We start from the raw sequence: 27,322 nt of genomic DNA on the forward strand, positions 1-27,322 counted from the left end.
ACCCGGGTGGATTTGATTTAAATCAAATTGATTTAAATCATGATTTAAATCACTGGTCAGGAAGACTTTATTTAATCATGGTTTTCTACATAAAAGTGCATTCTTGTTGGTTGTTATAACCTTAATACATATTCTTCACAACTCAGAGATAGATGTAGGTTTCATTTTTAGAAGGTACACACTATACGTTTTTAAACAGTGATTTATTTTGAAAACTTCTCAGATGAATTTTGCAGCTATATCAGAAAATGAATGATTGTTTGGTTATTTCATTTACCAAAGGTAATTGAAGCAGATATTTATGAAGTCACTGGGAGGTGAGCTATCTCCAATTCAACAGGTTAATCATTAATATTTGGAGGATTTTCTTGCCATGCTGTATTAGAAGGAGAACATCACCAGACAGACATTTAAATTGTTTTATTTAACTAAAACAACAAGGTTAAGTATTCTGAATTTTTTTTCTTCAACAGCAAGCATATAATATTTTAACAAAACAAGCGTATGTCCCTCGCTTCTCACATTTATCTCCAGACTTCTTCTCCTTGTCCAGGTCTATTCCGTCCCCAACAATCTTCTATTCATTGAAGTTTTTGAAACTTTGCACTTTTAGATAGAGGTACCGGATTGACTTTGTGTACACAAATTTGCAGAGGGACAATAGAGTTGAGGTCTGTTATTTCTCACCTCTGTATATTTATTTATTTATTTAAAACCATTTTTGCAGTTAACAAGCATGTTATCTCTGGAAACACAAATCCACAGTTTGAGAACTGCAAAACTAAGCATCTCTGATGGTATCTTCTGGACTGAGCACTGAGTCCCATTGGGTAGATAGAAAGATTAACCTAAATAATCTATACAGAAGCCTGTGGAACCCCATAAAGTTGGGTCCCTAATCCATGAACTATTAGAACTCATTTTACAAAAGTTTTTTTAAACACTACATTAATATATTGTCTCATACTATAGAATTAGAATTTATAATCCCTATTCCGTGATGAGATACATTATAGCTCAAAGATATCTTAATTAAAAGTATCTTTAGATAGGTTTTTTCCTCAAAAAGCATTTTATCAAAAAGATCCGATTTACATAAAAAAAATCCGATCTTTGATTTTTATCTACCCTGTTTTAAACTTTATCCCATTATAGCTTCTGGAATAGAGGATGATCTTCTACCCTTTTCAGAACTTCCTGATTGCTGCCAGGGAACAGCTCTCTGTCCCAGCCCTCCTATATTTTGTTGTTGTTGTCATCGCTCCCTACTTGTATCTCTTCCTCTCCCACCACCACCACTCCACCTCCTGCAGTTCATAACTTCTGCCAGTAGGGTGGAGCATGACATTCATGATTCTAGACCGGGGTCGGCAACCTTTGAGAAGTGGTGTGCCAAGTCTTCATTTATTCGCTCTAGTTTAAGGTTTCGCGTGCCAGTAATACAGTTTAATGTTTTTAGAAGGTCTCTTTCTATAAGTCTATAATATATAACTAAACTATTGTTGTATGTAAAGTAAATAAGGTTTTAAAAGTGTTTAAGACGCTTCATTTAAAATTAAATTAAAATGCAGAGCCCCCCAGACCGCTGGCCAGGCCTCGGGCAGTGTGAGTGCCACTGAAAATCAGCTCGCGTGCTGCCTTTGTCACACGTGCCATAGGTTGCCTACCACTGATCTAAATGGACGGTCCATATAGATTTTGCCATTTCTGGCTCCCATCTCTCCCTGCAATATTGATCCACACAAACACCCCAGATACTTTTCAAGTTCAGAAGACGGTAGCATGTGCGTTTAAGAGGAAAAGCAGCGACTGTGCCAGCAACAGGGCGGGAGGGGGAGGGGGGACACTGCTACCACATAAAGGAGCATTAGGAGGTTCTTTCAAAGGAACCTGTGCACCAAATACTCTTATTGACACCGTGCCCAGGGGAGTTTCAGCTTCTCCCTTTCGGTGATGCCAATAGCTCAGAGAAGCAGCTCAGCTTTTGACACAGCAGGGACTGGAGCTCTCACAAGCGCCCTTAAGACCCAGGTCCCTGCTCCCCAAAAAATTCATATGGCTACTTCTAGGGACCACTGCGCTCCCCACTGCCTTCCCCTTTGAGATGCAGATCCCCTGCGATGCAAGACCTACCCAGATCACTCCACAGTTTGCACATTTTAAACCTGAACTCTCCTGGGGGCTGAAAGCTCCCAGACGGGGGGCCACTCTCACCCGAGCTGAAGTGCCACTGTGTTAGGATGCACAGACACAGCAAGAGCCTCCCTGTCTCCATCTGCTCTTTCCAGAGGCTGCAAAACCCATCCAACTGCACCGCTGCCCGGACGGCTCAGGTGTGCCGGGGGCACGGCCCCCTCCTGGACTGATGCAGTGCCAGAGAAAGGGAGAGGAGAGTGGGAGCATGAGGAGTCAGCAGGGCTATGCAAAGAGGGGGACCAGTTGCAACTTGCACCAGTCTAAGCTCCCCCTTTAAATTCCATGCAGCATCTGGGAGCCCTAACGCAGCTGCTTCCCAGAGCCCAGTCCCCCCAGTGCTCCCTGAGCCCCGTGGGCAGGGGCTTCGGAACTCACATCCAAGATCACAGAGGTGATATTCCGCTGCCCCGCGGGGAAGAATCCCTGGCCGGCGGCTGCCTGCCCTTCCTGGAGGAACTCCCTGTCGGAGAGCTGCAGGCTGACTGGGGCCGGCAGCCGGGACCCCAGACCGGCAGTGGGCTGAGCCGCTCAGTCCTCTGCCTCTCTGGGATCCCGGCCACTAGCCCCACGCAGCCCACTGCGGGGCCCCGGCCACTGGCCCTGCTCAGCCCGCTGCCGGCCTGGGGTTTCTTTCATCCAGGCTGGCAGCGGGCTGAGCGGGGCCGGTGGCCGGGACCTCTGCTGGCAGCAGTGTGCCATTAAAAATCGGCTCGCGTGCTGACCCCTGTTCTAGACCACATCACTGCTGCCTTCAGGGTTCTGAATAGAGCTTGTCAAATAATGGGGGAGGGGAGGAATGTGAAAACTTATGCCGTTAAATTCAAAATTAATTTGAAAAGGTATTTGCAATTTACAGTTTAATCAGCTCTAGTTCTGAATAGCAGCGATTTAAACCAACTGGTCTTAATTTCAGGCAGCTGCTTCCTGCTTTGCAAAGCTAGGAATAGCAGCGGAGGCACTACAGCGGTTGGTCAGTTTACATTCATTTTACATTTTTTTTTTACATTTGGAAAGTTGTCTTCATAACCATAAGGGTTAGAATTTTTTTTCCTTGTAAACTTTAATTTTAAATTCTATTAAAATGAATGGCTTACCTGAAAAAACTTCCTGTAGGGCTTTTTCAGACGCTGCCATTCACTTTGATGGGACTACTCGTGAATAAAGAATTTTCAGGTTTGCAAAAGTTGCTGTTATATAAATCAATTAGTTTAGTTTTATAATTATTTTGTTCCCAGCTAAGGTTAAGCTTTCTCTAGCAAGTAAGCCATTAGCATTTTCTGAAACTAAAGTGATCATACAGATTTTAAAAGTACATTGTTTTTAAAAATTATTCTTCCTTTTTAGCAAAAGAATTTGCAGAAAGGGCAATTGAGAAACAGAAATCTGCCTTCATTCGCTGGGGTATAATGGCAGATTGGGCTAATTGCTACCACACATTTGATAGGAAATATGAGGCAAAACAACTGAGTATCTTCCACAAAATGTATGACAAGGTATGCTAGTTTGTTATTTAACAAAGTCCTTAAATTATTTAAGTTACAATGTAGTTTTAATCCAGTTAACTCTGTATTTTTCCCCCTTAGGGTTACATTTATCAGGACTATAAACCGGTATTTTGGTCTCCTTCAGCAAAGTAAGAATCAACTTACCATTTTATCTCTAAGATATAAGTAGAGAGCAATACTTTTTCATGTTAATGTGGTTTAACCCATATTTGATCTTCACCCAGTACAGCCTTGGCTGAAGCTGAACTTGAATACAATCAGCAGCATGTCAGTCGTTCTGTATATATCAAATTCCCCTTGTTGAAATCGCCTCCTAAACTGGCCTCTGTGATAGGTATGATTTGTAATATTTAGTTCTTGTTAAGACTCTGATATCTTTGGATTTTATGACAAATTAACATATTTGTTAATTTGCCTCTTTAGCTGGATGTTCAACTGTTAGTTTGCTAATCTGGACCACCCAGCCCTGGACTATTCCTGCCAATGAAGCTATTTGTTATATGCCAGATTCAGAGTATGTATTTAACTTTATTTAACTTTATGAATCTGCTTCCATCGGTATCAATATCTATTAGCAGAGTTGCAGTGCTCTTAATAGCAAGGCTGAAGCAGTAGGCATCTTAGGTTTATTTAATGGCATTTTTAATTTTTTAGGTAACTCCATTTCAGACTTTTTCCCATCTCCTTTTAAAAAGTTAATTATTCTGTATTATTTTTAGTCCTCTAAAGTTATTGCTACTTTAGGGCCTGCTTTTGCGTTCATTCTATTGAAATCATTTGGAGCTTTTGAGTGTGAAACAGTGTAGGATTTTTGTACTTAAAATCACGTTTTCAGATGGTTTAAAAGCAGCAAATGTCTAAACAATTTAAAAAGTAAAGTTTAGTACTAAAACATGTTTGCTAATATTGATTTTTTTCTCATTTAATATATTTGTCTTGTAGCTATTCCATTGTAAAATGTGCAAATACTGGTGAATGTTACATTCTGGCAGCAAATAGAGTTGAGTCTACAGCTGCCATCTTGGACACACAATTTGAAGTAATTTCAACATGTAAAGGTAAGCGTTTAAATATACTCTGAATGTTAATTTGTAGGGTAGTATGTTGTAGGCGTTCGTTAAAATGTTGATGTGAAAGTAAAGTATCTTTACGTGTTTCATTAGCTACACTTTGCACACGTATTTATAGTAATTTTAGCTAAAAAATAATCTGAAGAATAATAATCAAAACTTGGTAGTGGTAGTAACTCTTCAAAGTGCTTTACAGAAGTTATCCTGTTTGTAAAATGGAAATAAGAAGTTGGAGGATAATTATGTACAGAATATAGAGCATAGCACACGAGGAGTGGACTACGAATACAGTTTACCTTGGTGGTGCTGTTTTGCATCTCTCCTGAAATTCAGGTGGATTCCTAACCCAAAATTGGTTCAAATGTATTGTGTCTATCTTGTATGAGAGTCCCAAATAAAGTTAACATGGGTCTGGTGTTGGTGTACTGATTGCCCGCTTCACTGGAAAATGAGCTGTTGAAATTCCTCACTGTGGAGGCACTAAGGCTGATAGTGTTCTGTGTTGTTAACATCCAAGTAGTTGACTATTCTGAGTTAGTTCAGGAATTCATGATCACCACGAGGACCATTAAACAATCTTAGGTGATTGCTGGTGGCACAGTTGTCCACATTTGTGATTTGGAATTTAAGTTAGGATTGTGGGTGTCAGTTGGAAATTTTACCCATGTGATGGACCTATCCTTACTGCCTCTGATTAGAGCTGGTGGAACGCATTTCCTGAGGGAGTGAGGAATTTTTTTTTTATGGCCTGTTCTCAGTGATTAATTGAACCTGACCATTTCCTGAGGGATGTAAGTTATCCATTCCTCCAACAGGAAGAATGGTTTGACCGGACTTTATAAACTCATTCTCAGCTATCAACAAAGTGGCCCCAGATGTCGTCTTCTCTGGCTTTATCTGCTTAAGTCACTATGGTTTACAAATGACCCGCAGCAACTGAAATGAGAGCTAAAATGGAGCACTGATGACAAAAGTCTCAATTTAGGAACCTGTTTCTCCCCTCCTTCCTCCACAGTCTGAAATAGCCCAAATTTGTTTACCTTTAAGACCTAAAGTTGTCCATTTTAGTCCTGAATCTGTTTATCTAGGCTTGTGGGGAGGGAGAGATGCAGTAAGGTTTTGCATTTGGGAGGGTGTTGAAGTATTGTTTGCATTTGATCTCTGGTTTATTTTTATTGCCTGGTTTTGGGGAAGATGTTACATATTTAATGTCCCTGTACTTTACAATGGTTAGTTGCCTAGTGCTTGAGATGAGAGCCTTTGTTTTAGGACTTCTTAAAGATACAGTATATATAAATAAATATGGTCAAATGGGAAGTTAGAAGCAAAGGTGGGGAAAGATTTCGGGTCTATTGTCTCCAGCCTGGTCTTCAAACCACTAGATCACAGTATATTATTCTGCCATCCTGGATACAAGAGTTCAATATTGGGTTCTGGTACATTGAGACCTAGGACAGCAACAGATAAGAATGCACTTAGTGCCTGTAGGCTAGGGGTGCCTTATATAGCTCAACTACTTCTGGAGTAGCGTTGCCCGGTTCAGAAAAAAAACAATATTCTTCTGGATGGATGAGGTGTGTCTGTATAGGAGTGGCACAAATGGGGAGTCAGGGAAGCCCAGTACTCTGGAGGGTGGATAGGAAAAACTGTATGAGTATGGATATTTGCATTTTTGTTTATGAATTGTAATTTTTTTGTTCTATGACTATAATTTTGAAAAACACAAGCTGGGCTCATAAATTGTTGAATATCCCATTTCTTTTTGCTTCAGGTGTTGATTTGGAAAATGGTTCTTGTGCTCATCCCACAATTCCTGGCAGAGAGTCCCCTTTCTTGCCAGCAAATCATGTGACAATGGCAAAAGGAACAGGTTTAGTCCACACAGCCCCAGCTCATGGTATGGAGGATTACAGTGTAGCTTCTCATCACCAGCTGCCCATGGTACTTTTATTTGTTTGTTTTTTTCCCTCATTTTTAACTTGTATCTTTTTGGTCACACACCACTAAAATGTTAAGTGTCGCATAACTTACACATTTTGCATGACATTTTAAATTGTTTTGATGCCTATATGTAACCATCTCAATGTCACTGATTAACTTGGAGACCTGCTGTAAACAGCATTGCCCTTGGAAGAGCAAAGGCTTGAATTCTAAAAATATAAGTAGTCAAAATGGTTCTGCTTTTCAGCCAATTGTTGCCTAAACTTGGTAGTGTAGCAGTGAAATGGAATACTCCGTTTTGGAGAAGATAATTATAAATACAGAGAGATCAGTTGCAAATTTTAGTATCTCTCAAGGAGCTTTGAGGTCTTTGAGAGATTCTTGGGGAGGAGCAAAGATGCTCTGTAAATGTAAAAAGTGTTATTAAAGAAATAAATTCATTCTCTTTCATGGGAATTGCTTAAAAGAAAAAGTAGGTTACCAGCCAAATAATTAACTACAGTTCTATAATATGTAAATTTTCCCTTGTAATATTCTAGATTTCTGTTGGCTTGGTTTGTTTTTCTTCTTGCTGTGAGATCATCAGAGTGTAATTTGATCAGCTCTTGAATAAAGGAGTTAGTAATTGGAGGAGAGCTGCCTAAGGAAAATCTGGAAGATGGTGACAAGAGTATTTGCTTAAATATATCTCAAAGTGCTTTACATTATACAGAGGGGAAACTGAGACAGAGTGGCTAAGTGACTTGCCATTGCTCATGCAGCGAACTCATGGCAGCACTGGGAATAGAGCTCAGCTCTTGTATTTTACAGTCTAGCACCCTATCTGCTGGACCATACTGTCTATAGTAGTGTTGATAGTTTGATTAGGTGGTTCTGTTCACTCTTAATCAGTGCTGAACTAATGCTGCTGCATAATGTTATGGGGTACTGTTCTGTGGAAGGTGACAGTGATTTGGATTAAATGTAAAAGTGAGATTTTTGCAGCTTACTGCCAAAAATGTCTCACCCCACTTCTTGCAAGACTGGGGCTAAATTTCCAATGTGGGAAATTATCCATTTGAAGCTACAAGAGAAGGTAGACAAAGTGTTTTTTTGGCTTCTCTATTGAGCTAGTGTTCTGCTCTGTGTAAGGCTGACACGCTCCTCCTCAGAAGTGGCTGTTTCAGTGATGGATGAAGTGATGCCCATATGTGTAATCAATTTGCAATATCTGGGTGCTTTAGGAGCTCTGGCAGAAAGGATTAATATAGTGTTTTAAAGCTGAACCTGACATGATGTAACTTAAGATTTTTTCCTTGGCATTATTTCTGTTAGGCAAAGTGTACTTCTGTTTTGCTTGTACTTATTCTGTTTGTCTGTTAAGAATTAAGTGGAATAGTACTCATTGACTTGGTGTAATAACATGAATGCTGTATCCTCACAAACTCAGTGGAGTTCTTCCTGTGCTGAGGATTCAGGCTCAGTGGCATGTTGGCAAATTTCAGGGTTGTTGCATCATAATTACCTTTGAATATTAAAAGTGACACCTTATTTCTCAGCCTGATTCAGATGTATGGTATATTATACTGCAATCTTAGTTCATAATTTCAGATTCTTGTAAAATAATAGGAATACAATAGTCCCTTCATATTTTGACATTACTAAAAGATATTCTTATTTTAGGATTGCCTGGTGGATGAAGGTGGATTTTTTACAGAAGCTGCAGGTCCTGAGCTTCAGAACAAGGCTGTACTGGAAGAAGGAAATGAAGCTGGTTAGTATCTTGTGTTTAATTAGTCAATATTCTGTCAAATATTTTGAAGGCTCATGTAAACCAAACAAATCTTACAGTGGACAAAATATTGGCAGTTCCTGTTATCAGGAGGATGGGAATTGGACTTCGGGGAAAGGAAAGAAGTGGGGTTAGCAGCAATAGTGTTGTGTTAATCTGATTTCTTATTGCCTCTAACTCTTAATTCTCACTCTCAATAGTCATTCAGATGCTTCAAGCAGCAAAGAGTTTATTAAAAGAGGAGAAATGTGTACATAGCTACCCATATGATTGGAGGACTAAGAAACCAGTGATTATTCGTGCAAGCAAACAGTGGTTTGTAAACACAGCAAATATCAAGGTTACAGCCCAGGTACTACACTTCATTACATAGTTTGCTATTTGGGGGAGTGTAAAGGACATTACTAGCATATGGGGTCTTTGCATAACGTGTACATTCCACTTCAAAAGAATGCTTTCCTCCCTTAGTGTTTATAAAGGCTTTGCAGCTGATAGCAATCACAGTCTTATTAACAATTGGTTTAGAAATTATCAGCAGTTACATTTTCATTTATTTGCCACCAACTTTAGACTAATTGTGTGCTTATGCCATTTTCCATTTAAGACTCCAAAGAAGAAAGGTTCCAGTGGTTGGGAGAACTGGGTTTAATACCTCCACTCAAGCCCAGACTTCCTGTATAACCTTTGTAATCACTTAACCTCTCTGTGCCTCAGTTCCCTATCTGTAAAACTGGGATAATAGAGGGCTTGTGAGGATAAATACATTAAAGATTGTGTGGTAGCAGGGGTCATGTAAGTAGTTCAGATAGGTAGATTCAAGCAGAAAATAAAGTGGGTGGTGGTGGTGATGATATCTATGAGCTATCACCTTGGAGCATATTATATCAATATGTGAGGATTTCTGCCGGTAACTCTTTGTGCCCTGAGAGAATAAATAGTATCCTTTTGTTAAATTCTGAATTCTCTCCAACCCTGAGTAATTGTAGTTGTGGTTATTTCATAGGAATTGTTAAAGAAAGTGAAATTTATTCCTGCATCAGCAGTGAATAGAATGCTAGAAATGTTGGACAGAAGGACATATTGGTGCATCTCAAGACAGAGGAGTTGGGGTGTTCCGATTCCAGTGTTCTATCATAAGACAACAGGAGAATCTCTGATAAACAGGTATCTATTTTATTCATATAAAAAATAAGAGACCTGTCATGCTCTGATATAGTTTTAATATTTTCTATAAACAACTGAAGTGCAAGCAAGTTTATTTTGGTTCATGACTGTGAAAAAGATGTGTTTTTGGCATAGTTAATTTTATATTGTTTAGTTATTGTAAATGGAAAAAGAGGGGCCAAAGTCTCCTGACTGAATGTGGTCTAAAGATAGTGGTCTAGGTCTGTCTCATACCACTAACCAGCAGTCAGCTGAGCCGCCTCCTTGACATTTGTCTCTGATTTAATAGATTTTTCACGAGAGCTGATGTTAGATATCAGTATTAAACGTAAAGAACTGCATCCTCTAGCTAGAACAGATAATGACTATAATCTCAGCATTATGAACTCAATTATGCAATTATTTGTTACAATAATTTCTGAAATTAAAGAGTTGACAGATGCCTATGAAATGAGAAGACTAAAGTGGGATGGCCAAATCAGGTGCAGAATAAGAAACCCGTGGCCTATTTCAGAGTTAACTTGGAGGCCATTTAATCTTTTCAGAGAGCCCCTATTTTCTATTTGAAGTATTTGTTACCATAAAGTTAGGTCACAGGCTTTCATATGTAAACCTTTGTTTCCAGCACCACCTAGTACAGTTAGAGTTAAGGAGACCTGTTTATCATAAACTCAGGGCATGTCTTCGCTACCCGCCGGATCGGCAGGTAGCAATCTATTGGGAATCGATTTATCGCGTCTAGTGTAGACAATATCTAGTGTAGACACGATAAAATCGATCCCTGATCGCTCTGCCGTTGACTCCGGAACTCCACTGCAGTGAGAGGCGGAAGCGGAGTCGGCGGGAGAGCAGCAGCGGTTGACTTGCTGCCGTCCTCACAGCCAGGTAAGTTGACCTAAAATACACAACTTCAGCTACGTTATTCGCGTAGCTGAAGTTGCGTATCTTAGGTCGACCCCGCCCCCTTTTCCGCCCCCTGTACTGTAGACCTAGCCTCAGAAATGTAGGGCTAGAAGGGACCTTGAGGGGTCATTTAGTCCATCCCACCTCATGCTAAGGCAGCACCAAGTAAACCTAGACTATCCCTGACAGGTGTTGTCTAACCTGTTCTTAAAAATCTCCACTGACAGGGACTCCTTGGAAACCTATTGCGGTGCTTAGCTATCCTTATAGTTAGAAATTTTTTCCTAATATATGATCTAGATCTCCCTTGCTGCAGATTAAGCACATTACTTCTTGTCCTACCTTCCTGGCCATGGAGAACAATTGATCACCATCCTTTTTAAAACAGCCATTAACATATTTGAGACTGTTACCAGGTCCTGTCCCAGTCTTCTTTTCTCGAGACGAAAGATGCCCAGTTTTTTAACCTTTCCTTAGAGATCAGGTTGCTCTAAATCTTTTATCATTTTGTTGCTCTTCTCTGGACTGTCTTCAGTTTCTCCACATCTTAAAGCATAGTGCCCAAAACTGAATGTAGAACTCCAACTGAGGCCGCACCAGTGCTGAGCAGCGCGGGACAATTACCTCTTGTGTCTTATATATGACAATCCTATTATCTATTGCAAACTCTGCTTTTCATGAGTTCACAATAAAAAAAAATCTGAACTGAGTTTTAAAACAAGTAGTACATTTCAGCCTAGTACACGGATACTTAAAAACAAATCAAACAACAACAAAAATCCCCCAACGAATTTTATTAACATTTTCTAAAGTGTTTTTCTTCTGATTGTCTCTTACACTTACAGCTAAACTACTTTTAATTTTTAAACTGAAACTTTTGTTGAGCTCTTTATTTTCATGATCAGGGTACTACCTTTAGTTTTTTTGGGGGGAAGAGGTTTTAAAGTGTGAGTCTACCCTAAAAGATGACTTTGTAAAAAGGGCGTTGTGGAGTCATTGCTTTCCATATTTGATTTTCTGAGTCAATTCCTGCCTTCAGATACACAACCTGAATACAATTGAGTTACACTTATGCCCTCAGTGACCCAGTACAAATCCATTTAAGAATAATAAGATTGTATAGGTGAGGGGGAGTGGAAATTGGTTGCCGAGTCTCTTATGCTGGTGATGAGCACTCTAAAGAATCCAGCTTGACTTCCAGAGTTCAGGGCAAGTTTTCAGGACTGAAAAAAATTTATATGGAAATCAGTCGGACACAATTGGTATGGAACCTAATAATGCCATTTCTACAAATTTGGTTCTAGGGTGGCATACACTTTACATTTAGTATGCAATCCTGGTGGATAGGGAGGAAGTGTTAGATGTGTGGTATATCTTGACTTTATAAAGGCTTTTGATACTGTCTTGCATGATATTTCTCATTAACAAACTAGGGAAATACAACCTAGATGGAGCTACTAGCTGCATAACTGGTTGGAAAACCATTCCCAGAAAGTAGTTGTCAGTGGCCACAGTCAAGCCAGAAAGGCATATCAAGTGGGGTTCCCCGAAGAGATCAGTTCTGGGTCTGGGTCTGTTCAATATCTTTATCAATGATTTAGATAATGGCATAGAGATTATACTTATAAAGTTTGTGGACAATACTAAGCTGGCAGGGGTTGCAAGTGTTTTGGAGGATAGGATTAAAATTCAAAATGATCTGGACAAAATGGAGAAATGATCTGCAGTAAATAGATTGAAGTTCAGTAAGGACAAATGCCAAGTACTCCACCTAGGAAGGAATAATAAACTGCACATACACAAAATGGGAAATGATTAGCTAGGAAGGAGTACTGCATAAAGGGATCTGGGGGTCACATAGTGGATCACAAGCTAAATGAGTCAACAGTGTAACACTGTTGCAAAAAAGCAAAGGCCATTCTGGGATGTATTAGCAGGAGTGTTGTAAGTAAGAGACAGAATAATTCTTCCCCTCAACTGGACTTTTGTGTCCAGTTCTGGGCGCCACATTTCAGGAAAGATGTGGATGAATTAGAGTCCGGAGAAAAGCAACAAAAATGATTAAAGGTCTAGAAAACATGACCTACCGGGGAAGATTGGAAAAAAAAATGGATTTGTTTAGTTTGGAGAAGAGAAGACTGAGAAGGGACATGAAAACAGTTTTCAAGTACATAAATGTTGTTACAAGGAGGAGGGAGAAAAATTGTTCTCCTTAACCTCTGAGGATAGGACAAGAAGCAATGGGCTTAAATTGCAGCAAGGGTGGTTTTGCCAGGTTGGACATTAGGAAAAACTTCCTAACTGTCACAGTAGTTAGGCACTGGAATAAATTGCCCAGGGAGGTTGTGGAGTCTCTGTCATTGGAGATTTTTAAGAGCAGGTTAGACAACCACCTCTCAGGGATGGTCTAGATAATACTTAGTCCTGCCGTGAGTGCAGGGGACTGGACTAGATGACCTCTTGAGGTTTCTTCCAGTTCTATGATTCTATTCAAAGCTAGTCAATGTGTGTGGTGTGAGCACAAAATTCTCTTTGTTCACTTCCTCTGTCTATGGTATTTATTATCAGCATGCAAATAGCGCCGAGGTACTCTTGGACAGAAATGTGTAAAAGCTCTATATATTGGGTTAAGATAATCTCTTACCTGTGGAAGTCATTCATCTAGTTAAAAAAGCATTTGCAAAAAGGCTTCAAATATATATTTACATAATAAAGTATGGCTTCTCTGCAGGAGCCATTACAGTTCATCTGGAAAGTAGCCTTTTAAAGAAGTATTTTTGCTTTTTGTATTCCAGAATTGTGTGAAAAATAAAGACAGTTTAGTATTATGTTAAAAACAAAAAACTCCTATGTAGCCCAACTTTACAGTCAGTTAACAAGCTATGAAAATGTGCCTTAAGCAATATTTTCCTCTGAAATTATAGATAAACACCATAATATGCACAAATAGGACTGATTACATATATTTAGCTGGGTAAGAGGGAACATATTTGAAGATAGTGACGGATAGGAATGATCCTTTAGTTATAGCTATCTGAAAGGCCAAGAACATATGCCAAAAGGTGTGCCTTTGTAAACCTTTGAGCTGTGGCATGTCGCTGGAGTTGTATGAACAGTGGCATTGTTGGGGCATTTTTACAGAGAAAACATTGCAGTAGATCAGCAACTCCACCTTTGTGTAAGCCCATTATTCATGAATGTCAAAAAATGGTTTGTGGGGGTGGGTAAGGGTCAATACAGCACATGAGATTAAAGAGTGAAATACAGAAAAGACTTGTACACTGTATGATTGAAAATTAGATTTATTCTCTTTGGCTGCCACATCTGTTGCTCTTTTAAAAGAAAATATAAATAATGAGCATTGACTTAAAATAAGTATTGCACAGTTTGTTCTTCTAAATATTTCGCAGTACAGCAGGAGATACATTTTCTCTATGTTAGCCATAGCAGACTTCTGGTTCCAAAGCAGTTAAAGGCATGCAGAATATTGGCCTACAGAAGTGACAGACAAATTTAGAAGACACAGTCTGTCAATTCATAGGTCATTTTCCTGTACACCAGTTCTTAATAAAATGTACAGTGGTCCTATATATTTTAATGTAGTTGGTTCTCATACAATACAGTATGTAGCATGATATTGTACATGAAGCTTCTAATGTCTTTTAAATATTCAGACTTATATAAATGAATTATTCAAAATTATAACAAAATATTCCAAAGAGCTTTGATCTAAAATTGCACTTATATTTTTACCTCCAATGCTGTATAAATGTGTGTGGCTGCTTCACATTCTGTCAGTAGATATCAAAAGTAACAGCATCTCCACTGGAAGTCAGTGTAGTCCACATGGAGTTGCTGTTACATCTGATAACACTGTTGGTTAGTCTTGAATGATTCCCCATACTTATCTTAAAATAGTAACTGTTAAAATAAACCAGTGGTATTTTTCTGTGCAAGTATGGGTATGCCTATGGACTTGCCATTTTAAAGTCAGCAGCATTCTTATTTTGCAGGATGTATGTTGCATGCCCTAAGACAGTAAGCTTTAAAAAAGTTTGCAATTCTGCTGTTACTTTACATTTTAAAAACAAGAACTAGATTCTAATCCTGCATAAATTACATTCAATCCTTTATCGCTCTAAGAATCTGCTCGCTTACTGGCATCCACATGTGCCATTGCAGACATTTTGGGCATGCAGCAACAACCGTAGTCTTCCAGCATTAAAAAGTGATCTAAATGGTGTTCTAACACAGATAAATATTAAATCCCACAAAAAAGTACCTCTACCTCCTCAGCATATTTAAGTCGAGTTCAAAAGTTTCAGTAAAATGGCAAATTCCTACTTCCTATATGAGAGAGGAGAGAGATGTTATACATTAAATAATTACAGTTTTCAAATAGTTATTATGAGAATGTGGGCAGTAGGTGTGTGTGTGTGTAAAATTTTAAAAACTGCACAAACAATTTATCAAATTAAATAATCTGACTCATGCAATTGCTGTTCTCCAACATTAGGTTTTCAAGTAAATATTTTAATTTTTTTTCCTAGATTTATTGAAAAAGTAATAATATCCTACAGACTAAATGACTTTTTAAAAAGAAAGGCAGGAAATTAAAAGCTAAGATTTAGAATAGTAGCTCACCTCAAATGCAAACTTTTATAGATAACTACTACTTAGCTTTACTAATTCATTATCTGAATATTAATATTAATCGTTATATTAGACTAATAAAATTTCCTAGAAGTGTTCGCCCCTTTTCCTGTGATTTTATTATTAGTTAGGTATGTAATCACTTAAATTGTACATAGAAAATCATGTCACATGTTTCTTGTATAAATACATCTACAATTGTAAGTAAATAACTTTATCAAATGTACTTTATTTAAAACATATTTCAATAAGTTCAGAACATTAGCAACTTACCCCTTCCCTCCCGAAGTACTGTCCAGCGAAGTATTGATACCTATGTAAAGAGAGAATCTACCTTGCACTCATCCATTATACAAAAAGAAAGAGGACTGGAGAACACCAGGAACTGTTTTTTTTTCTTCTGCTGGGAATCATCTTAATGCTGCTTATTTTCCGATAACACCTTAAATAAGCAGTCAGTACAAGCAATATCAGAGTTCAAAATGATTGGCTGGTGTCATGGTAGCATGAATTACCTCATGGGTTTTCACTGTTAGAGATCTAGCAAGTGACACGTAATACAAGTTCTTTTAGATATGGTCTATGTCTACAAGGCAAAGTTTTACAATAGGGTTTATTGCTTACTCTATGAATTATTGTACTCTCATGGAAGCTTATAGATTGTAGAATGATGAGTAATTATTTGAGAGGTTTTTTCACGGGCACTTTATGATATATTTATGTATAGAGAGAATTTCACCTTAGTTTTTAAAATATGCATACTGTATGTGTACTATAACTGCAAAGATAGTAGGGAGAACACTTATTCATGAGAATCTTGGGGAGAGGTCAGAGGAGTGGCTTTTAAAATCTTTCACGGGGCAGAAGCTACATTCTTGGAATCTTAGATATTATATACAACCGCTTTTTAAAAATACTTTATTGTATGATATTTAAATTTTCCCCGAGTTTTTGTTATAGAAATTGAATGAAATGTAAATAATTTCAAATTGCTGAACCTTTACAATTAGTTGATTTCAGACTACCATAAAACCTGAGAATACTGGTTAATGATTAGTAAACCTGTCAATACTTGACTACTTTTATTTCATATAATTAATTGCATAATGTAACCAGGAGAATCTGACAAATTATCTGATGCTATTATATTGAAGAAGAGTAAGTTATGAGTTCATTCATGTCAGCTTCAGGGGAATTTGCACTCTAAAATAAACTCTTACTAATGTTCATAAATGAACCATATTGGGCTTTCTTTTGTATAACATTATGCATGATAAAAGGATAGTTCAACCGATGATGTCTCTGTAGAAGTATTCATGGAAACAGTAGAGAAAACCACTGCTAAGTGGGGTTGGCAAAACCTTGTGGTAGGGACATTTTCTAACACCTTTCTCACACGCACGCACACGGAAGATTGATTGCAAAGTTGCATTTTCTTCTGGAGATCTACAGGGAACAAGTAGTAAACAAAATTCTTTATTACAGATAACACAATTTGCCATTCCATATATGTGTCTGAGTTTTCCTCTCTTTTTCTTACCTTATGGCTACCATGTAGAAATTTGGGAGTTTTTGCTCCTCATTCTGTTGAGGCTGTCTGTCTGGCAAAGTATTCTGGAGCAAACACTGTTCATTCAGAAAATAGGTAGGTAGGAGGTAGCTTACTGCAAGCGTAATACAGCATTCTCTGTCATTCTTCAGTACAATCACCACTTCCTGTATGCTTTAAAAATCAGATGCAGACTAGAAGTCTATCTGTTCTAAACTTTTTTTTTTTTAAAGCTTAAGTTAGGAACTACTATCTTTTAGTTAGAAGAAGGCATCATTGCTATTTTAACAGTTATTTAATTCCTGTTGATTAGGCTAAACAGATCTATTATTCATCTGCCATTTTTAGTAGAACTTGTCCCTCCTGGGGTTGCAAAACCCACTGCTTGTTGACGAAGTAGAGTTTTGACCTACTTAGTGGCTCTCATTTGATGGACTACTAAGGTTGTTTTCCCCCACAAATTGCTATTACAGTCCATCAGACTATGCCAGGCATAGAGTGTGGACATGGTTCAGAAATAGCATTGATATCAGTGGATGAACAGCAGTCAGACTTCCCTGTTGGTATTTCTAGTTCTACAGAAAATCTTCCAGCACTGCTCATGAGAGGCAGCTGATTTGACTGTAGGGACTGATAGGAGTAAGCAGAGATTCGAGGTTATGTCCACTCTTTCTAGAGCAAGGTCCAGAGGGTTTTCATGTGCAATTCCTCTTCTTTGGAGGGCTCATTCTGCTATGTTTTTAAGCTCTCTTGTTCAGTGTTCACGTGAAGTCTGTAGGATAGATTAGTGAGGTACTGGGAGCTGCAGTGTCAATATGTTGATGACACTTGTCTCTGTATCTTCTTTTCTTCAAGCTTGGACAGAGAAATATCCCGACACACCCAGTATATGATAGAGATTGCGACCTTCATGTTGGATCAGATTGAATTTGGAAGGTGAAAATGATGCTAGGTGGCAGGGAACATAATTGCAAGGACCTTCAATTATGTTCATCTTCCTACAGAATTTTTCAAGAGAGCTTGAAATTGTGGAGTGTTACTGGGCTCATCCCTGCTTCTGGGCATTCAAGTAGTAGTGGTGGTGGTTTTGTAGACTATTATAGATGGTGACAACCATCTTGAATTTCACTTGGGGGCTGGATTTGATGCCAGTGCAGAGTACTGAGTAAAGGTGTAACAAACTTTTCTTACATGCAGAAGGCAGACCTCTTAATTCTTATCCAGGTGGCTTCTGTGCTTAGGCCTAAATAAAACATGTTAACATAATTAAGTCTAAAGGTGACCAATTAATGGATCACCATGGCTAGTTGTGTATCTAAGATGAATGAGTGCCCTCCATCCGACAAAAATCTTGGACCTCAGAGACTCTATCCTCTGTTGCAGTCTCTGCATTCAGGAAACATGCTCAAAAGCTATATCACCAAGGGCAGTGTTTGTGGTAGGTCCCTAGCTCTGGAACTAGCTTCTGCTAGAAATCTGTCAAACTGGGCCCAAACAAACAATATATGTTTTAATACAGCTAAATGTAAATGTATACATCGGGGAACAAAGAATGTAGACTGTACTTACAGAACAATGAACTCTGCCCTGGGAAGCAATGACTCTGAAAAAGATTTGGGGTTGTGGTGGAGATTATGTTCAGCTGTGGGTCCAAGTTTGATGCTGTGACCAAAAAAACTAATGGGATCCTGGGATGTATAAACAGGAGAATCTCCACTAGGAGTAGAGAGGTTATTTTACCTCTGTATCTGGCACTGGTGTGACCGCTGCTGGAATACTGTGTCCCGTTCTAGTGCTCAGAATTCAAGAAGCATGTTGATAAATTTGTAGAGGATACAGAGGAGAGCCATGAGAATGATTAGATCACAGGCCTTGTAGTGATAGACTCAAGGAGCTCAATCTGTTTAGCTTAAGAAAGAGAACGTCAAGGGGTGACTTTATTACAGTCCATAAGTCTCTACAGAGGGAACAAATTTTTAATATTTAATAATAGGCTCTTCAGTCTAGCAGAGAAAGGCATAACATAATCCAATAGCTGGAAGTCGAAGCCAGACAAATTCAGACTGGTGTACATTTTTAATAGTGAGAGTAATTAACCATTGGAACAATTCACCACGTGTCATGGTAGATTCTCCATCACAGACAACTTCTAAATCAAGAATGGGTATTTTTCTAAAAGCCATGCTCTAGGAATTATTTGGGGGAAGTCCTATGGCCTGTGTTATGCAGGAGATCACAATGGTCCCTTCTGGCCTTAGAATCTCTGAGTAAGTGCTTGAGGCTGCTAACCTTTTGCAGGAGGTGCAGGATGCATTCCAGTAGTAGACCAATTGCAAATAATAGAAATCACCTTTAACTCCACTGCGAGAACATCTTAAGACTCTAGGTCAGTCTGCTCTTTATTGAAAAAGTTTGTTACAGTTGTGTGCTAAATGTTGCAAAAGTATGATCACTTAAACATTGTGATGGATGTTTTAAAAATGTATGGACTAATTTTATCCGTGATGCTACTCCAGTGAAATGCTGTTACCCCATGTTGCATAAGGGATGAGTTTGGACCATTAGCTAACCCTGTATCAATTCTCTAGACTGTAGTCTAGAAACAATTTTGCTGGCTTCTTTGGGGTTATTATTTATCCATACCAGCTAAGGATAAGACCCCTTGATCAGAGCCTGTGAAACTTTTCCAACTTGATGCCAGAGCCATTAGTCAAGACTGATTAGTATTTCTGTTCTGTGATTTAATTCAAGAACAATTCCACTTGGCATGAACTGGAGTTATACGTTGTAATAAGAATGGGACATTAGCAATGTAGGGACATTAGCAATGTCAAAACTGAGTTATTTTCTTTGGATTTATGCACATCCCAGAAATCTGAGGGAGGTCGCCTTGAATGCTAGTAGTTCAGTTTTGGTGCAAATTTTTGATTCTCCATTGTTTTACATATAGAGAGACCGTAACATGTCAGATTCTTGAGTTACGTGAGTGTCTTTGGGCCATTGCTATGAAGATACAACTCCTGTTTAAAAAGCAATAGCAGTTTTACCAATGACTTCATGTTCAGGGCTTGGACCTATAATCAGCAGAAATCTAGATTTCACCAGAGCAGAACTCTTGAAATATCCTTTTTTAAGAAAATGAAGATTACTTGCCTGTAATCAAAGATCTTCATGAAGGACTCTGCACATTCATGCTCTTGAGAGGCACTGGTGATGTAGCTTGGATTCATGGAACTTTCTGGTAGCGATGCCCATTGGGGTGCTCTGCCACACCCACTCCCTCCCCTCTCCTCAGTTATAAAAGGGGACATGACACACCATGTTCTTTCCACTGCCTCCTTGGGTCCAAAGTTGTAACTGAAACTCTGAGGAAGAGGGACAGATGAGCAGGAAGGGCAGAGGTCATTTTGAAGAACTCTGGTTACAAGTGAGTAACCTTCATTTCTTTTTTTAAAGTGACCTCTTCACATTCTCGCTCTTGGGAGCAGCATTCCTGCCTTTGGACAGTGGGACAAGGAGGCCTACTTAAGTAGATTGTAATGCTCCATTGCCAAATTGTGCATTTGATTTAGTTGCCAGATTTGAGGAATGTTTTGGGAAGTATGAATCAAAGTCCAAGTGGCAGCTGTACAGGTTTCTAACATAAAAATATTTCGAAGGCAGGCCATAAAAGTCACTCTAAGAAAAAGTGCTTTAAGCCCTTTGGGAAGAGGAACCATTTATAACAGTCTTTAATAGAGTCTCACTCACTTAAAAAGGTATTGGGATGTGATTGCCTGAGCTTTACTCTTTTTCGCCTAAGAGACAAACAGTCTAGGTGATTTTCTGTATTCCTTAGACCTATTTAAATAAATCTAGCATCCAAAGTGTGTTGCTACGCTTCTCTAAGGAGAGAGGCCTAATCAGAGACGCTGCCACAAAAGTACTAGAGAGAGGACCCATGTAGCCACAAGTTCTCTAACTAGAGGGTAGACACACTAAGCCCTTCCAAGAATATTTCCTTTTTACTGTGGCTTATACTGTCTTTTGTTCAGCTAAGCTGTAATGTGTTGAGGTGGCTGCAAGATGTACTCTTACTGATTATATGGAAAGTCCCAAGGATTTCAGATGAACTAAGTCGATGTGCTCCAGTATGGATTGAAAAGGAGCTGAAGCTGGGTTGATGCAGTTGTTGGCTACCCACAGAAAGTCTTTTCCACTTATTATAATAACAAGGCAAGTTGACTACTTCCTGGAGTTTAATAGAATCTCCTGTACTTATTTTTTTCTTCAAAAAAGACAGTTCTAGATCTGTCAAAGTCTTACAGTCTCACGCCATCACGTGGTGAGAATGCAGCCCTCGATGGCAAATCCAAACTCTCTGCTGGGTCATTAGCCCTAGAATTGGAGGGAGAGACACGCAGACTCTTTGTCATAGTTGAAGTTGTTCCAAGCACCAGTGTTCTTCAGACCAGGCCAGCGCAATCAAAATAAGCTTGACATTGTCTTGTTTGGTTTTCTGGAGAACAGGAATTAGTGGACTGGGGGAATGCATAGAGGAGACCTACCTCTCCTAACGTAGAAGAATCCAGTCCAAAATTGACTCCTCTACTTCTGTTCTGGACCAAAACCTTTGATGTTTGGAATGGTCTTCTGTCCATGCAGGCAGTGTGCTGTATTGATTGATTGTGGTGCATTGCCCTCTGGGTATATAGCAGAGTTCCTGACATTGCTCAACACTGAACTTCAAGTAGTGCAAGAAATGCAGTTTCTTCCAGTGTTATGGGTGGTGGTAATAATTGGCAAGTATTTAGAGCATTTTATCTTAAGTCGCCTTACAAAATATCTTCACAATGTACTCTTCTTGGGATGCATTTTCACAAGGATTAGTTTCCTAAAATGTCTTACTATTGTTACTTGTCCAGCTCCACTAACTTAGAAAGGGCACCAGGTAGCTGCTGGTGTGTTAAACTGGGCTCAGAGGTCTTCATAACTTTGACCATTGTTGCCTGGAGGGGCCACACTGAGATTGCTCAATCAGGGCAAACTGCAAAGAATGGGTCAGACAATCCCCAAAACTGGTGGTTATTCTAATTAGATTCACCAAGCCAGTAACAAACAGCTTTTATAATACCTTACTGGTTACCCCAAAGCCAAAAACACAGTTCCCTTAAAGCAACCCAGCCTTGGGCTGCCACCCAGATAGCCAAGTCAAATATGATGAGGATTACTGAAAGTCTTGTTTATCATATATGAAGTTCTACCAGTCCTAAAGGAATGGACACATTATCCACCTGGTCAATGAATATTTCAGATTTTACCCAAATAAACGCTTACAGCCAATTCTTATTAACTAAACTAAGATTTATGAAAAAAGAAGAGAGAGTGAGTATTGGTTAAAAGATCAGCATACAGACAGATATGAATAAAGTTCTTAAGTCAGTTTCATGGTAGAGATGGTGAGCTGCTGAGTTGCAAAAAGTTTATTCCAGAATCAGTTAATCAGGTTATAATCCAAAATAGGCAGTCCGTACAGTGAGTTTGTTCAGATTCTTCCATGAGAATTAGCAGGGTGATTCAGACTGGAGCTGGAGACCTCAGGCCTGTGACTCAAGCTTCCCCTCACCAAGCTTAAGCAGATCTGAGATACAGGACTGGGGCCCTAGAGTTCTTCTGTAGATCTCTAGCAGGCTATTGGTAGCCTCTTGACAGCAGGTGTTCCTTAGGTGAAGAATAGTGGCTTTGAAGTAAAACTTCCTATTTCCGATGTATACACAGGTAATTAGGTGCATTCATCAGCATAGGTAACTGAGCAGTTCATAGACAGTTTACTACAAACTTCAATGAGAAATATAGACAATGATATCCTTACACCCAACTTAATGTTAATATCTCCTTTTGATCTCTGAATCAATAGAATTTGTAACAAACAGGAACCTTTGGGTTACACTGTTAACCTCTTAACAAGTGATAGGTGTAAACAGACCAATACAATCAGTATCTTCTTCCAGTTCTCTAACAATACAGGTTTACATTTCAAAGCTCTAGTCAATCTAGCATGGCTTTATTAGCTATTTATAAGGAATGGCCCTAATTATCATTTATATACTTTTCTAATATGTTTTGAAAGGTTTAATTTGCATCATTTACCCTGCTAATTGCTTAACCCTTTCTAGCCCAGTGTCACAACAACACAGAAGTTGAAGTGCTGGCATCTGCCAGCACCTTGGCTACACACAAGTACCCACAGTTGCTAACTGTGGACAATTTTAGGAAAAAACCCTAGTGTGGACAAGGCCAAAGTTGTGTAGAAAATTGAGAAACTGAAACAAAGAGCTTAAGCGACTCTCCCAAGGCCACAAAAAGTCAGTGGTGAAATTGGCAGTAGAACTTGGGAGTTCCAGGCTCCCATTTAGTTGTGTGCTCAGACTGCAGAGATTACCTTACTGGTTGCAGGAAAAACGCAACGGGTGAAAACCTGGCCCCACTGACATCAATTACAAAACTCCCATTAACTTCAGTAGAATTTCACTGAAAGCTTTAAACTTGACTTGGTAGGCAAAAAATAGAAGAAGAAAATCTTTATTAAAATGCCAACGGGGCATGACATTGCTGCTGTATGTGTGAAATCGTTCCATAGGCTGAAATGACTTTGTAGTTTATTCAAATAAACGGTACATGTTAGTGTTATTTTAGAAATTGGATATAAAATAGGATTGTGTGGGGAAGGATGGGGTCTTTTTAATTCCTAGCCTGTGAGCAAAAGATGTTTGATTATTTAAAACAATATGCTTGTAAAAGATTTTTCCTTTTTAGAACATTCCTCTTTGTAAACTAATTATTATGCAAATTGAAATCAGCTAATTCAGTAGGAAAAATATCAAGACTACTGCAACAGCATAGTGGAAAGGACTGGGGGAGGGAAGAGCTCAAATAGTCCTGATCTGATGCACTAAACACAATCTCAGTGAGTCTGCAGTTCATAATTCTTCAAGAATCTATAAGGGTAGAATATAACACATTTGTTTAGTGCAATGGCTCTCTTTCACATACGTTCTTCACCCGACCTCATAAGAAAGAGAACCTCACTCATGGACCCACCTCACTTCCAAGCCAACCAATCCTTCACTGCATGTTTCTTAAAATATTGCATCATGTAGACCACTTGAAAAGGCTCTGCAGATTACTGATGGTTCATGGCCCAGGCTTGAAAACTGCTGCTTTAGTTGGTTTGGTTTGTATCTCAATATACATCATTACTTTGGGTCTCAGCTACTTTAAGGAATGTATAGTAGCTCCTTGATTGAACTATGCTAATCTGTTTCCTTCTTACACAGTGAAATCATTGAGAATGTTATTAAAATAGTGGAGCAGCATGGAAGTGATGCATGGTGGACTCTTCCTGTTGAACAGCTTCTACCAAGAAAGGTTGCAGCAAAGGTAACTTTCTGATTGTAAATGTAGGGGGTGGAAATTGGTGTGGGGGGGAGGGAGAGGGACGGGGAGGGACAACCTAGATCTCTCATAACACAGTAAGTGCAATATGGCTAATGCTATTAATTTCATATTGAAGGCACTTGAGGACTACAATGATGGGCAGCAATATTAAACCCTCAGATAGTTCTGTGATCCTTAAGATTTTTTTTCTTGGTTATAAGGTGTCAAATGAGAGCACATCCAGATTGTGTTTTGTACTGTGCTATATCTCAGTGTTGTACGTCAGATTGGTGTCAGTAATTTAGGATGCATTTCCACTGGGCACTCTCGGAAGGTAATTGGGGGCACAGTTGGGCTCAAAATGTTTCTGCTGGCTAAAGCTAGTTTTTCTGATGTTTGTATGTAGTACTTGCTATTGTTTGTGTAGCTTTCTTGGCCAAATTCTTCAGCCACTGTGCACATATAAAATATGTGTCCAGTATGCAGTTCACGTTAGCTTCTGACTTTTTGTAGGAGGAGAGAAAGTTAGTCTTCTGAAAAGTAACTATCACATCTAATTTTCTAAATAACCTCTTGCAAAGTGTGCATGCTTCCTGACATCTTCTGCAAAACTGGTGGACCAAAACCAAATTCTGCTGTAGTTATTTCTACTTTGGGGACACTCACCACCTTCCAGTTAAAGGTACAGGATGTTCTATTTACTCTTATTAACACTATTTAACTGTTACTTCATTAGGTCAGTAGCCATGATGTATTGGATTATGTACAGGGACAGGATGTCCTGGATATCTGGTTTGATAGTGGAACTTCCTGGGCTCATGTTTTGGAAGGTATGGAATTGGTATATGTTGAATATTTTTTTGAAATGCTTGTTGGGCCAGATGCACTACTGTCGTGCACAAAACTTGCTGAAGTCAGTGGAGATGAGTTGGTGTAAGCCAGTGGCAAACTTGGGATGATGTTGTTGGTTGTAAAGCTTTTTAAGAACAGGATCTGATGTTTGCAAATTCATTTTCAATATTGTGAAAGTTCATGTTTTTCAATGAGTTACCCTTGATCATTCTGGCATGTGAAGTACCATACAAATTTTTAAAATAAAAACTAAAGATGCACAGATTTAAAATTGCCTGTTCCTGTTATGAAAGCAGTTCACTGCTAATGTGCAGACCTCAGTTTATTTTGAATTAACGCATTTTAAAGTTTTTGCTGATGTGTACTGACTTTGTCTTTCAGAGTTATATAGAACTAAGACTAGAATTACCGCTGAAAATGTTAATCATAATTACACACTTATAATAATGTACATTGATGCAGAAGTTGTCACTTCTGATCATTTTGTGTAGCAAGTGCAATTTGCTGTGCTGTGACTTTGTACTGCGTCTCCTAGTGCAAACACTTACTGTTGAGTAGAGCAGCGTTGGGTTTTTTTAATAAGTTACTTTTTGACATTACAAAAGCTGCGATGTTTAGTGTCTGAGAATCCATGATTGGAATATAATACAATAAAGTTACAATTGAGTTGTACATGTAAGCAACCTCAAGAAAACAAAGGAGCGATATTTTTTCAAATTTTAGAAGTACTTGATAAATCCAGAGGAGACTCCAAAGTCAGGTGCCATTTCTGGGTAAGAACCTGGTGCAGTACATCAAGTTTATTGAACTTTAAACCAGGAGTATACAATTGTATGATAGCAATCTTGTTGAATTGTAAAACTTGTTGGCATTAGAGATTTTATTTCCTAGCAACGCAGTAAGGCAACGGTATCCTCAGCAAACAGCGTATTTTCTAAAGGACACTTGTATACATTAAAGTTCATATTTTTAAACTAGTTGACTTGTAAAAAGTGACTGTACCGTAGCTATTTACATTCCTAAACCCCTAAAGACATCCTTGAAGAATGACCATAAATTAAAGGCACAATTGTTACCACAGTATGTTCTATAAAATTATCTACAAGATGCTTTGTTTTGCTTTTTTAATTTTCTTGCACTAATAGTCCTCATAGTAGCATTAGCTGGACTATATCATAATTTTATTCATGTTCATCAAAAGAAATGGGAAGGCTATAATGACCATGCATATATTGGAACATTACCCCAAATATGGTGGACACTGTGTGCCATCTTTTTCTACTATCCCAGACAAAAAACTGTAAGACTGAGTACATATTGCTGATACTAAATATGGTGTGCTGTCGCCTCACTATCATTTTGTCTCTTCACACAGGTGCTATAATTTCATGATCTTAGATCTGAAGTTTGAGTAGTGTCCAAAATGGGCTGGGAACTTCCAAAACCAGAAGACAGGCTCTGCCTTGAATATCTCGAAAGGTTGGGGGTGGGGACAGGAGCGGGATGGGGAGGAGCTAGCCGAGGATTTGGCAGAGCAGGGAGGAATTTTTCGGTTGAATAGGTAAATCTAGTAAATTAACATAAATTTTCTGCTTTCCATTCTCAAGCTAGAGTCGACCATAAGTGTTCAGAAGGACTTTCTAGTTGTAGCGAATATCACTTCTTAATGTCACTTAATCACACAGCTGTGTGTAAATCAACTTCAGTTTTGGTGAAAAAATTCTCCTTTTTCTACTTACATCCCTCACTCCCTCTAGAGGGAGCAGTTTATGGTTTGAGCTATCTTTCTACATACAATGTGGCTAGTGAACTAACTTTTTTTTTTTAAAAGCATAGATCTCTAGCGATTTTTCTGACAACCTGTTTCAATCCTGTTAAAATTGATGTGTTCTAGCACTCCTATTTAAAAATCTTAATAACCTTTTTAAAAATTCATCAGGTAATCTTTGGTTCTGTGCACTGTGTCATTGAAATGAGTTCAGTAAATTGAGTACATTTAAGTTCTCTTTGTTTGAAAATCAAAATTTCTCATGGTCGCTTTAGCATCAATAATGCCTTCTCTGGAGGAGAGCACATGGTTTGCATCTCTCAACATGAAAGAAAAATTGTTCTCTTTAACCTCTGATGATCGGACAAGAAGCAATGGGCTTAAATTGCAGCAAGGGCAGTTGAGGTTGGACATTTGGAAAAAATTCTTAACTGTCAGGGTAGTTAAGCACTGGAATAAATTGCCCAGGGAGATTGTGGAATCTCTGTCATTGGAGGTTTTTAAGAGCAGGTTAGACAAACACCTATTTGGGAT

The 27,322-nt window shown here is 38.7% G+C and overlaps 1 protein-coding gene across 1 annotated transcript in view; it reads left to right on the forward strand.

Moving 5' to 3' along the window:
• IARS2 (isoleucyl-tRNA synthetase 2, mitochondrial) overlaps positions 1–27,322 on the forward strand; it is a 55,103-nt gene that overhangs the window by 7,263 nt on the left and 20,518 nt on the right. Inside the window, exons 4-14 of the mRNA XM_034764617.1 lie at positions 3,541–3,689; positions 3,780–3,829; positions 3,926–4,035; positions 4,125–4,215; positions 4,644–4,759; positions 6,543–6,712; positions 8,375–8,465; positions 8,684–8,835; positions 9,487–9,647; positions 24,069–24,171; positions 24,905–24,998. Coding sequence (XP_034620508.1) covers positions 3,541–3,689; positions 3,780–3,829; positions 3,926–4,035; positions 4,125–4,215; positions 4,644–4,759; positions 6,543–6,712; positions 8,375–8,465; positions 8,684–8,835; positions 9,487–9,647; positions 24,069–24,171; positions 24,905–24,998 — 1,287 coding nt within the window. The remainder of the gene's footprint in view (positions 1–3,540; positions 3,690–3,779; positions 3,830–3,925; positions 4,036–4,124; positions 4,216–4,643; positions 4,760–6,542; positions 6,713–8,374; positions 8,466–8,683; positions 8,836–9,486; positions 9,648–24,068; positions 24,172–24,904; positions 24,999–27,322) is intronic.

Source organism: Trachemys scripta, chromosome 3 (genome assembly GCF_013100865.1).
Source record: "Trachemys scripta elegans isolate TJP31775 chromosome 3, CAS_Tse_1.0, whole genome shotgun sequence".
NCBI classification, from domain to species: domain Eukaryota; kingdom Metazoa; phylum Chordata; order Testudines; family Emydidae; genus Trachemys; species Trachemys scripta.